The following is a 13,384-nucleotide window of genomic DNA, read 5'->3' on the forward strand; positions in this document are numbered from 1 at the left end:
ACACCAATAATAATTTTATAAGGGCTTCTAAGGTCTATTAGATGGTGTGCTTTAGCATCTATTTTCTTTCTGTTGGTGTGTGTATGTGCGTGTGTGTATGTGTATACATACATATATACATACATGCATGCATACATACATACATATCCATCAAGCGAGTTTTGTTTTATTTTAACCATAGAGACTTGATAGTGAAACCTACATGTTCAGTCCCAATGACAGAAGCCCACCTTCCTGTGTGAGGACAGTTTGGGTCTTCAAAGCCAGGAGATTCTGAAATAGTCAAATAACACAGCTATGGACTTACCTCTGATGTGAGTAAACCCCCTCTGAGCGAACAGTAGCCTTTGCAGAGCGCCCTATAGTTGGAATGCCTCTGTGGTTTTTCTGAGACCCATACTGTGACCCTAGCAAGCAGGAGAATGCCCGGTCATCCTGTGATCCAAATCACTGTGGAGTCCGTCTCAGTATTTAATGGGACATCCATCCGTTCCAGCTAGGCCGATATCTAAATGTAGTTTATTTTATCTAGTTTTCACGTGCAGCAAAAAATGTCGTTGTCTGGGTGTTTGTGTTTACAGCTGTGTTTTAAAGACACAGCTTGAATACACTTGTATCCTTTCCAGAGGTTAATCCTGAACACAGAAGCCCTTGTGGGTTGAAGACAAAGTAAGCGGCTGGAGTTGCAGTCCAGTTCTGCCATAAATCGAATGCTTTCACTTCAACATCAGTAAAAGTTCTGTGACAGCTTCTCTTTACCAGAAGCCATGCAATTATGATGGCACAGGGTAAAGCATTTGTTGCCAGACCTTCCAACCTGTATTCATCCCACATGCTGGAAGGAGAACCCTGCCTCCCAGAGGTGTCCTCCGACTGCATGTTCGTGCATCCCTGCACACTTACATGCACACCCACGGAGGTTGATCTACTAGTCAATCAAGTGTGAAGGCGTAGGGAGGAAGCATGGAGTTACATGTGCAACCCCAGCACTTGAGAAGGATAGGTGGAGAAGACACAGGAGGTCAGGGCCATCCTGGGCTGTGTGGGGAGTTGGCGGCCAGCCTGGCAATTCTGAGACCCTATTTCAAGTAGAAAAAAGAGAACAGGAGTGAGGTTTCGGTGTGCTTGTCAGAGGTACATGTGCTCTAAACTTGGCTAGTTCATGTCATCACAGTGAGCGCATACCTGGCAGGTATATGGAGCACATGAACCCTACTGCAGGAGTCGCTGCGGCTTAAACCAGAACCTTGTGATTTGAATTATTTAGCTTCCACGCAAATACTTTAAACATCACACAAGTGCATATACTTTGTAAAGCTAAGATGATAAAAGAAACTGTTTAACCATTTTTCTCATGGTCAGTTGAAATGGAAACCGTTAACCTGCAAAGCAGCCATGGAAATGCAGTCGTCTCTTGGCTAGCACACGTTTCCTTTGCTCCGTGTTCTAAGGCCATTGTCAGTGCTGTACTAAAGGGTTAGTTTGTTAATTTCCTGCTCCTTGATGTCTTACAATGTTCTTCTCAAGAAACTTGAATGTTGTGATGAATCTGCCCTTTTTATTACTGTCCTGTCTCTTGTTTCTCTCAATACAAAGGAAGCATGGAGAATATTTGACCTCTGGGTCTTTTTATAATAGTAGGGTTTTTTTTTTTAATTATAATCACATCATTTCTCCCTTCCCTTTCTACCTTCCAGTCCCTCCCATATACATCCATTGTACACACACGTGTATTGTATATCAAACCTGTATATACATACATACACACAAAACCTGCTTTGTCCATGTAATGTTGCTTGTATTGTGTGTGTGTTTTCAGGGCTGACTGTTTGATAACCACGTGGACAGTTCTTTCCTGAGGAAGACTGTTCTCCATCTCTCTCTCAGCATCCCTTGCCTGCCCGCAGGGCTTTGTCTAGGGTTGACTTGTGTGGAGCTTTCGCCTTCCACGTCAGCATGTCTATTGGTGCCATCCTTGCTCCAGTCTTCTTTAGGGAGCCATGTTCTGAGTCTGAATGGGTGTGGCTTCCTTGACGTTTCTAGGTGACATTCTTCTGGGTAACGTCCTGTCCCTGTGGCTCTCACTGTCTCCCCGACCCTTCCCTTCTGAGCTGATCCTTACCCTCAGGTGCGTGCCCTGTGCTGTAGCCTCTCAGCTGGGCCTGGGCATTACGTGATCTCCTGCTCTCTGCATTTTGATCAAGTGTGGATGTCTGTAATGTTCTGTAATAATGCAGAGAACTTTCAAAGTTCTCAAAATGCAAGTGTTAATCATAAATTCAGCAGTCGCCTGTTAGACCACAGTGAGCTGAAAAAAATACCACTTGCTGTGGAAGACGTGTGTCATCCGGCAGCCACAAAAGGAGCAGCTAAGCCCATTGCCCCTTTTACTAAGAATTTAGGTATGTCACCCTGATCCAAGCCCACGGAGCTAACTAGACAACTGGGATATTTCTCAGAACAGTATTTGCCCCTTCCTGTTGATATATTTTTTTTGTGTGTGTGTGAAAGGGTCTCTGAAGCTAGAGATGACCCTGAACTCTGCTCTTCCAGCCTCCACCTCCCAAGTGCATGTGTGTGCTGTCATACCTAGTGCATGCCATGGAGGCCAAGCACTCAACCAATGAGGGGGCTATACCATAGGCCCTTCCAGTTCTTAATACTAGACATTTTGATTAAGACCTACAGAAGTCTCGGCACGTAAACATTCCGTTGTTAAACTGTGCTCTGAAGTGGCATTAGGCCTCCCCGTTTCTTTGTTCCAATTGCTGTGTTTCCATAGCTTCTGTGGACGATGCTGGGCTTTGTTTGACAGTTTCCTCCTTCTCCACTGTGCTTTGCTCCCATCGGCCCCTTACCTTCCCTGTTCCCGTCGCCTTTCATTGGCCCTCAGCTTTCCTTTGATTTCTCTGCTCAGGTTTTATCCTGTCCACAGATTGTCTGATATCCTCGGGTGGTACCTCTCTTTCCACTCCCTCCCCTGCTGCATTGGTTGTCCATGACTCTACTGACATATAGCCTGTCTTTAGAAGTAGCCGGCTCCCCGTTGTGGAGCTGCCTGGTGCTTGGTCTCGGTTGCCTGGGCAGAAACAGGTCCTAACTTCTTTCGTTGTTGTTGTTGCTGCTGCTGCTGTTATTGTTGTTATGTGATTGAAGAAAAAAAGACCTTTACGTATAATGTATGCATTGATTTGTAAAACTTAGGTCTTTTCTTAGATTATTGTTGACTTAATCATTATGATTAACTGATAGAATGTTTTAAAAATAATCAATTTATAATTATTAAAGTGTAATTAGTACTTCCACTAGGGAAATAATGTTGTGTGTTGTATAAAAACATTTAAGTGAAGTCTGGTCTGTTGTTGAGGGAAGCTGAAGAGAAGGGGAAAGACACCGAGACTGTATGCTAGGATGTGAGGGAGGAAATCCCATTTTTTCTAGAGGGATGGTTCAGTGAATAAGGGCATCAGCATGATCCCCAGAACACACGTTGGAAAGCCAGCCCTCATCGCCTGTGCTTGGTAGCTCAGTGCTGAGGCCCTGACAGCAGATCCCCGGCCTCACTGCCAGCTAGCCAGCCCAGCCTGGTGGCTGAGCTTCAGGCCAACGAGAGACTCTGTCTCAAATATAAGGCAGATAGATAGCAGAGGACAGACACCAAGCTTGCCCTGGCTTCTGCACACACACTCACACATGTGCAGATGCACACACCAGTACATACCTCACCTATACGTTAATTATTTTAAAGGAAAAAAGTGAGTCACATAAATAAATGCTTTTTAAAATACTTATGCTTAACTATTAGATATTTACATATCTACATATTAGATATTTACATATCTACATATTAGATATTTACATATCTACAAATGTTGCCATGGGCTTTTCTCAGAGTGTCTTCCTCCTTTAGTTGACAGGTTTATGAAGTTAACAATGTTACTAAGATGATTTTTACTATGGGAAGCCAGGACTTCGGCATTAGAGACTGGCTCGTGCGAAGCCTGTGCCCACTGTAGGGTATGGACAGCTGCCATTGCTGTCTTTGACCCTTTATTACTGTGCTTCAAGGTATATTAAAGCCTTTTTAAAAATAAATTGGATCTTTGCTTAAAACCAGAAGAACACTGTTTCTGTCAGCCGTAGCTCTGTCAGGGATGGAAGTGATAAAGCGGAGCGAGCCCATGACCAACCTAGTGGCACTTTTCCAGTCACCACCAGGCGTAGTTTGTCCAAGAAGCTGCCCAGAAGTGACATCACGGAATGATATTTCCCAGAAAACTGATATTTTGAGGCATTCCCAAAAGCCTAGTTGCCCAGCCCAGAGTGCAGTTATGAAATAGCTCTTGCTTACCGGAGACTGTGGCTCCTGGGATGTCCCAGACGTGTGGGAAGAAGCTGCAAACCTATGGATGAAATTCTTGGAGCCCCTGCTTCGTACGTTTGGCTGGTACAACTCTTAGGATACTCTCCATCACTGAGGGAAGTCAAGGCAGGGCTAAGACAACAACCTGGAAGTAGGAACCATGACGTAGGAGCAGAGCAGAGGCCATGGCGAAGGCTGCTTATGGTTTGCACTTCCTGGATTGCTCAGCCTGTTTTCTTACACCATGGAGGAACCACCTACCCAAGAATGGCAGTGCCCATAGTGAGCTTTTATTAATTTGTGGAGACCTCCCACATTAATCTTCAGTCAAGCAAATGCCCCACAGGCTTGTCTGATGGAAGGATTTTCTCTCTGAGGCTCCCTCCCTCTTCTCAAATGGCTCCAGCTTGTGCTAAGTTGACCAGGAGCATCACGAGGACAGTAGCCCAAGGCACCTCCAAACTCAGATTGCTCCGTGACAGAATCAGAGGCATATACTGCTGTGCTCAGGATCTCATTGTCCCCCTTTGTGATGATCTTAGTCTCATCCTAAAATGTGTAAGTGGCTCTTGTATTTAAAGACATCAGGTCCCTTTCCCACAGCACACGTGTATCCTGGTCTAAGTACAACCATTAAGACTTCAGCTGGGGAATTCTGATATAATAAAATGTAAGCTTGAGCCTGACCCTGTCTGGAACAAAGTACGGTTCATTTGAGTCTATCCTGACACACCAGTGATCTCGCTGGATCACTGCCGTGCCGGTTTGGCCCTTCACATCCCTCCTCAACTGTGTGCACAGGGCAGGCAGCCTTTGCTCCACCTGGCTGGGCCGGGCAGGAGCATCGTCACAATCAGTACCATTCATTTGCCTCATGCTATGATGACACAAATACAGGACGCATTCTCCTGTTGCCTTTTTGTTTTTTGTTTTTTGTTTTTTGACCCTACAGTCAGGCACGTGTGACTGCTGAGCCAAGTGCTTCAGAGTGCAGAGAGAAAAGCTTTAATCTTGGTGCTGCGTCCGGACATTAAGTAGGCATGCAGATGCACTGTGTGGGAACCCTGGCTTTGTTGAATTGGAGAGAGATGCATTTGGCAGTAGCCAGCAGGTTTCTAGGGTAGAACACCTGTATTTTTAGCTCAGCGTACACTATGCCTGAACAGTTCTGAGGTGTCACCTATCGAGTTGTTCCTCTGTACGTTCTCTGCAGCCTATGCACTCCGGTCAGTACACCATGTCACGTTTCACTCACACCCACTCACACCTACTAGTGTACTTCTTATGTCTTCCTAGACGGCCAAGTCAAGCCTGTTGGTTTTCAGGATGTATGTATGGAAGCTATTCTGGGACTGAAGGTCTCTTTCTTAGGTAGAACGTTCTTCTCCAGTCAGCAGACTTACCTCCATTGCAGTGGGACCGAGAGGGGACTCAGTGAATGGAATACCTAATGAGATGGTTGTCCCTGTAGTTGCCCAGGGCTAGGTCAGGGCAAGGCCACAGTGTGCTCTTAGGTAAGGCGCTTGGCTCAGCCATGAAGCCTGTGGATGAGGCAGAGATCAGAAGCTTGTTCGCGGGTCTCAGGTGTCGATGCTCACCCTGTCTGTTTCCTTTGCAGGGTATATGCCGTGTACAATTCTGTCAAGGGATCCTGCTCCGAGCCAGTCAGCTTCACCACCCATAGCTGCGCACCAGAATGTCCCTTCCCTCCCAAGCTGGCACACAGGAGCAAAAGTTCACTTACCCTGCAGTGGAAGGTGGGTAGTTCAAAGTGCCAAAAATAATACTCACGGCAGGCAGTGGCCCTTTCAAATATTCCATTTTGCAATGAGGCATGGCTTCCTGTGTAATCAGTGTGTGAACCTGGTTAGGATGCATCAGTAATTGCCATTCCCGTACAAGCCAAGCAGAAGAGGTAGAAGGAAGGATCTGCCAGGTGTGGGCACCTTCTCAGGACCTTGGTAAATCTGTCTCTCAATGTATCACAAGTGATAGAAATACTTAAAACACCTCCATTTTCTACTGCTTTAGTTCATTTTTGCAAATTTTGTAAACTTCAGAATGTAGTTTGAGGCTTTAGAGATAAAGTAGGTTTGAGTTCTTTTGCCTTCGTCCTAAGCTGAAATATAGTTAAAGCGTCCCAGAATATATTGTGTCCTATACTCTATTAAGATTTCATTAATTTTCACTAATTAGTCATTAGCTCAATCAAGATTCCTATTTTTAACAGCCTGAACTCTATGTAGTGATTTAGTATACTGTCTAAAAATAACCATCGTCTAGCGTGGTCCTAGGGTGGGCTCTTCCTTTAAAGTATGCCTTTAACCTGCTATTCACCGGTTCCTGTTCTCATGAAAATAGATGGTCATTATCACCCTTTACAATCCTTATTATTTCTGTGTCTTGATATCTTAAAATGTAGTTAGAACACGTCAGATAGATGTTGGTTCCGGAGGCTTATGGTTCCGGAGTGTGGAGGGGTGAGGGGGCTTGGGAGAGAGGAGCAGCGTAGCCAGGCTTCTCTGCACCCTGCTGGGTGGCCATGTGCTCAGAGTCAGTGGCTGACATGGACTGTGTTAGTGGGACAAAGGAAAAAGGTTGAACTGGCTTAGAATCTGAACTTTTTTATTTTCCTTCCCGGCTGCCAGGGATAATACAGGTCAGTGATCTCCCACCTTTTCAGAGTTTTAGCACCCAACTGGTCATCATCATTGCTCAATGCCTCGGCAGATATCTATCCATTTAAAGAGACGCTCACCGACGCTAATATAAACCTCGCTTTTCCAAAGGAAAGAACTAAAACCTATTGCTTTTGATAAAATACAAGAAATCTGAAGATTACCAGAGGGACCCCGGGGTCTTACAAACTTAAAGTTGGGAATCACTGAAATGTCTATGCTCTCTGCTTGGGTGGCATTCAGGTCTCAGGGGGACCAGCAGCTTCCAGAGAGGTCATTCGGGAACAGAGATACCTTCTTGTTCCATTCAGTTGTCTGAAAACATAACTATGGTCCTGGATTCAGCCCAACTTCTATTTAAATGTACTCCCAGGGAACTGAGTAAAGGCATGCACACCAGAGACTGTCTCTGGCAGCTTTCTGTTCTGAACTCCACAGAAAACTGAGAGCCAAAGAACTTCTGTTGTCCTGTGAGTCAGCAATGACATGGGAGAAGACCGTGACCCAAAGCTCCCACCCTGGGAATTTTGAGAATGGCAGTGGGCAAGCTATTCCCAGGCCGGCAAATGAAGGGCAGCCAGTCATGAGCTGTGGTTCTTGTAGCTCTTTTCATAGAATTGGATTCTCCTGAAAGCTTTGCCAGTTACTTAAAATTTCACATACATCTGTACCCTGTCGTCTGGGCTAGACCCACCAAAACTCCAAACTTCTGGACTCGTTGCAAGCAGTCTGCAAGCTGGCCTAGCAGGAAGGAGGATGAGAGTATCTAGGGACCTGTGGCACTTACAGAGCCTTGATGATGTTTGATTGTGATAAAGTAATAGGTGTTGTTTGCTGAGAGCTTCTTATAAAACTGGGTAGGTTAGTGGGTGATTAGTATAGTCTCCGTCATATGTCTTCATTCTTGGAACAAGAAAACCCATGTTGATATTAAACAGCCAACAGCAGACCATTGGCAAGCCGACAGTTAAGCTGGGATTCACTTGCAACAGTGAGAATCTGGGTTTCTGTCTGTGTGCAAGGGTGCCCAGCAGTTCCCTCGCCTCCTCTCTCTCTGAGGAAGAGCCAAACCCAAGCATGTTTTGAGACAAGACAAGCTCTTACAGCTTGCCTCTTATTTGTCTTTCTAGAACTTGCTACCAGGACCCCCACCTGGTCATCCCTTCTGACAGCTCAGGGTCTGTTAAGTGTTCTTTTCTAGGAAGGTCCTAGTTGCCTTGTTGATCCCTTATCTGCTCAGTGACCTTGGTATCAGCTTTGTTTTATGAGCACAGGAAATGATGAAGCCCCCCTTTGCTAACATGTAAATAGCAGTACCCTCCGGCAGTCTATCCAGAGGATGTAATTTTTCCTTTTTTTTTTTTAATTACTTTTTGGTGCGTGGGCAGGGTGGGGCAGAGGGGATAGAGTGGGTACTTAATGCCCCAGCCGGGCTTTCTGATCCTAAAGGAAAATGTAGAACAAAAGGAGCCCCAACGCTGTGCAGGGAAGTTTCAGGCAGGACTGTGCCTGTTCCCAGGCCCCAGTGGCTTCTGCAGCACAGCAGGCCTTTTGTCTTTTGCCATACCTGAACTTAAAGTGACTGGTCAAAGCTTTATCCCAGAGGAAGCAGGGCACACAGGGGCAGGAGTGTGGGTAGAGGCGGAAGTGGGTGTATTTTACTATCCATGGGGGGCCTGCCGGTGGGGAGGCCTTTCTTAAAGTTAATAGGTAATTGTGTCTCCCAAGGCCTGTGGCAGCTGCTGGTGCCCCCTCTGAGGGGACAGCCTCTGTCTAAGTTGCTAGCTTGTCTCTAAACAGCTTTCTCCAATCTCATTTCATTATTTTCTTTTTTTAGGCTCCAATTGACAATGGTTCAAAAATCACCAGCTACCTTTTAGAATGGGATGAGGTAAGCCTCCTTCCACACTCGTCCGTGTAAAACGCCCTTTTGAAGAAGTGCAACCTTAGTACACACATTTGACTCTAGCTGTTGACTATGGAGAAGCAGTTGGATTGTGGCTGTACAGTGAATTGTGTGTTGAAATAAATTTACCTGCTTACATGCAAGCAGTACTACTGGGAATAGGCAGGTCTTATCTGTTCCGATTTCCCACTGCCTCCGCAGGCGTTAATTTGTGCTAGCAGCTGGGCTGTTTCATCTGCACTGCATAGATGGTTTTGATAAGTCAGAACCTGGTGCTTGCGAAGCAGCCTTTGCTTGGCTTGGCCTTGCTTTTCTTGTTTGGAGTGGTACAGGGTGGCCTGCTTTGTGTCTGTCAGAGTGGAACAGCACATGGAGTCTCGTTCATACCACGTCTGACTGAGTCTCTGTGGATGAAACCATCCTGATCTCTGTGTATTGATTCATTCATTGCCGTATTCTCCCTGTCTGTGCTTGGGTACAAGGGGCTAAGGACTTAAAAAATACAAAATGTGAAAAATTGGGAAATTTTTAACTAATCTCTGTGATGTAAGTTTGAAGAGATTAAAAATTCAGAATGTTTGCATAAGCAAAGACATTACTTATCAGGTATGGGGAGCTGTTAAAGTGGAGCATGTTACGTGGATGAAATAGTTAAAGATGGCATTTTAAAGCGATAGACGGGACCTTCATCACTTTCTGTGAGTGTATTTCCATCTGGGTTGCACCCTAACAGACTTGAGTAACAAAGACAGCAACCACAGCAGCCTTGGAATCCCTACAAACGGCCCACAGTTATGGTGAGGTGAAATCTCTGGCTTTCCAGAATTGTCCATTATAAAATGGTTTTATTGGACAATGGAACCACTGGTGTAGCCCTTGGCTGACCCCTGAACATTCAAGAACATCCCCACTCCTCCCCACTCCTCCCCACTCCTCCCCACTCCCTCTCCATCCTCCCTCCTCTGTGAGGAGGAATAGGAGTTTAATGAAGGTATTTAAGATCTCAGAGGGCTTGTACCTGTATGCGTGTGTCTGCATCTGTGTGTATGTATCTAATTTGTGCATATGTGTCTACGTGTGTATGCATACATGTTCATGTGTGTGTGTACTTGTGTGCTAATCTGGACACCAACCTCGGGTACTGTTCCTTTGGAACCATCAACCTGCTTTTAGAGGCAGTGTCTCCTTGTCCTGGACTTGCCAATTAGGCTAAACTGGCTGTCTGTCAGAGCCCTGAGATCCACCTGCCTGCCTCCCCAGTGCTGACATCACAAGCATCTCTGCCTGCCCAGTACTGACATCACAAACATTTCTGCCTCCCCAGTGCTGACATCACAAGCATGCCTGCCTCCCCAGTGCTGACATCACAAGCATGCCTGCCTCCCCAGTGCTGACATCACAAGCATGCCTGCCTCCCCAGTGCTGACATCACAAGCATGCCTGCCTCCCCAGTGCTGACATCACAAGCATGCCTGCCTCCCCAGTGCTGACATCACAAGCATGCCTGCCTCCCTAGTGCTGACATCACAAGCATGCCTGCCTGCCCAGTGCTGACATCACAAGCATGCCTGCCTCCCCAGTGCTGACATCACAAGCATGCCTGCCTCCCCAGTGCTGACATCACAAGCATGCCTGCCTCCCCAGTGCTGACATCACAAGCATGCCTGCCTCCCTAGTGCTGACATCACAAGCATGCCTGCCTCCCCAGTGCTGACATCACAAGCATGCCTGCCTCCCCAGTGCTGACATCACAAGCATGCCTGCCTCCCTAGTGCTGAAATCACAAGCATGCCTGCCTGCCCAATGCTGACATTACAAACATCTCTGCCTCCCCAGTGTTGACATCACAAGCATGCCTGCCTCCCCAGTGCTGACATCACAAGCATGCCTGCCTCCCCAGTGCTGACATCACAAGCATGCCTGCCTGCCCAGTGCTGACATCACAAGCATGTACATTGCACTGGGTTTTATGTGAGAGCTGCTGATCACACCCAGGTCTTCACTATTACATTGTAAGCGCGTTAGCAGCCACGCCACCTCCTTACCCCCATGTCCTGTGCTTTTTGCTGTTTGTCATCTTAGGTCTGTTGGGAAGCTCAGAGAAGCTGAGTGCTTCGGTGGGACGTCTCCTAGGCAGGTTCCCTGCAGGCATGTGCAGATGCAGGGCAGCTCACCCTTCCTATGAGATAGATTGAGGACTGTGCTGCCATGATACCCACCCTGGACCAGTCAACACAAATACTCCGTGGCTAGCCTGGGGCCTTATGCACTTGCATGGTCCCCTTCTGTATTTCTCTCTCCTTAATCATAGCCTTGTTTGTGCCGCTTCATCACTCCTCTCCTAAATTTAAACTCCTTCTGGGCCTGACTTCTAACTACTGCTGGAGATGCCAGGCTGCCTTTTACCTACAGGCCAACAAAGGGTTCTTGTGCCTTGCAGTTAACAATCGCCTTAAAAGGCTGTCGGAAGCCCTGGCAGGACAAGATCTTCAAGAGTGCCAAGATTAGGAGATGGAGTCTCTGTCCCAACTTTACACTGTGCAGCTTACCCTGTAGGTCCTCAGTTATCCCATCTGCACAGTGGCAGCAAGGACAGCCAGCAGCTTGCAAGCAGTCATGCTGTCACAGAGTAGGTGACCTGTGGTCGCCTTTTCTGATCAGAGATTATTCAGGGGTTGTTCTCAGTATTACTTGATGGATTCACTTATGACTCAGCATTCTTGGTACATACCTCTTACTGCCTCCACATGGCAACCTGTCCTATGATGAGAAGGACAGCACCCTACTCCATGGTAGCTGAGCAGGCTCTGGGTACATCTTCTCTTTTGAACATATGCAAGCAATATGCAAATGAGCAAAGCTGGCCTTGTGCTCTTCCTGTTTTTTCATCCAGTTACTTCTTTGCTTTAAACCCTGCTTCTCTTCTTTCTATCCGCATGAGAAGCTTAAAACATGGTTCCATAGAGTTTGTGGCAGTGAGACCAACTGCAGTAGCAACTAGTTCATTCTTGCTGTTTATCATTTTATGAGTGAAATCTCTAGCAAAATAACCTAATAGTATTGTTTCTAAATAACGGAAGAATCAGCAGTTCCTTGGGGCAGCTGGCTTGAGTCAGTATTCCCATGTTACCCAAGCCCTGGCTATAAGAAAAGCAGGCAGGTGTTCACCGAAGGCAACCAGCATCTGGCCTGCAGGAAGTGAGAACACAGGAAGCCCTGGCTGCAGCTCTGAGACCTCCTCCTTCACCTTCAAGAGCCAGTGTACCTGGTGCAGGGTCTGCTTCTAGGCTCCACCCCTAGCACAACATGGTGGGGCAGGAGACTGGGAGGGTAGATAATGCCAGCAGCCACTGCCTCTGCCTACCTCACCCTCCCTGGAACCACACCTCCCCTCCCATCCCTTTTCACAGTGCCTCAGCCATACTCCCAGAGCCTCATGGCTGTCCAGGGGCTGCAGAACTAAACCTGGGTCCCGGAAGATTGTGGGGTATGTGGAGGATCAGATCACTGCCTAAGAATAAAATGGATGAAAAATGAAAAAGGGAGGGGAGGAAGGGACGGGACGGGACTGGGGAAAGATCCTTTCTGCCAAGCCTGACAGCCTGAACTCAATCCCTGGGTCCCACATGGTGGAAGGAGAGAACTGACTCCTTCGGATTGTCTCTGACTTCCACACGCACACCTTGTGTGCATGCACACAATCAGAGGCACACACCAAAACCTTGTAAAAATGTAAAAACACTTTTTACAGATGGATAAGTTTTGAAGAGGGTTGATTAGAGGAAGATCTCCCTACCCACATGTCCTCCTCCTCAGCCAGGGTCATCACTTGAGGGGAGGTTGGAACCATGGTCCTGTGCATCCTCTGGAGCCCCGGCTTTAGTGGACAGCACAGCTGCAGTGGCTGCTGCTCTAGGAATCTCGGCCGAAGGTATTAGGAAATTTCAAGTGCAGGGCCTTCCAGAAGCCCAGCTTTCAAGCCTCTTTCTGAAAGAAAGTCAGGCTTTTGGCTGTGCTATATCCACAGTGCTGGGGATTGGGGCAGGGCTGCAGTGAGGAACAGAAGCAGAGCAGAGCTGCTTCCTGACAGCTCCTTCAAGCCTGCAGCCATTACCTTCTCAGTGCGTACAGTTTACTCGAGCGTTGCTCTTGGGGCTTCAATAAGAGAGAGCGAGGTGCTTTTCTGCCCTAGTAACTAGCTTGATAACTCCTTAGTTTTTAAACTTACGTGGAATAAGCAGCTATGCCTTGGGGATGAAGCATAAGAATAGAACCTTCTGGAATCCTTATCTACTTGGCTAGGAGGTCAGTTTTTCACCTGACTCGGGTTGGTTTTCATTACTTAAAAGTGGTGTGGCTTTTCCTCACCAAACAAGGGTCCCTGGCACTGTGGCTCACATGACCTCTAGAGTTTGACACAGGTGTCTAGCCAGAGAC

The 13,384-nt window shown here is 47.0% G+C and overlaps 1 protein-coding gene across 7 annotated transcripts in view; it reads left to right on the forward strand.

Annotated features, from left to right (window-relative positions):
- Fndc3b (fibronectin type III domain containing 3B) overlaps positions 1 to 13,384 on the forward strand; it is a 293,906-nt gene that overhangs the window by 213,544 nt on the left and 66,978 nt on the right. For all 7 annotated transcript variants that reach the window (XM_029475079.2, XM_029475085.2, XM_021157455.3 and 4 more), the window contains exons 10-11: positions 5,982 to 6,120; positions 8,879 to 8,932. In XM_029475079.2, the coding sequence (XP_029330939.1) occupies positions 5,982 to 6,120; positions 8,879 to 8,932 (193 nt within the window). The remainder of the gene's footprint in view (positions 1 to 5,981; positions 6,121 to 8,878; positions 8,933 to 13,384) is intronic.

This window comes from Mus caroli, unplaced genomic scaffold, assembly GCF_978045245.1.
Source record: "Mus caroli unplaced genomic scaffold, Mus_caroli_1 scaffold_3, whole genome shotgun sequence".
Taxonomy (NCBI): Eukaryota; Metazoa; Chordata; class Mammalia; order Rodentia; family Muridae; genus Mus; species Mus caroli.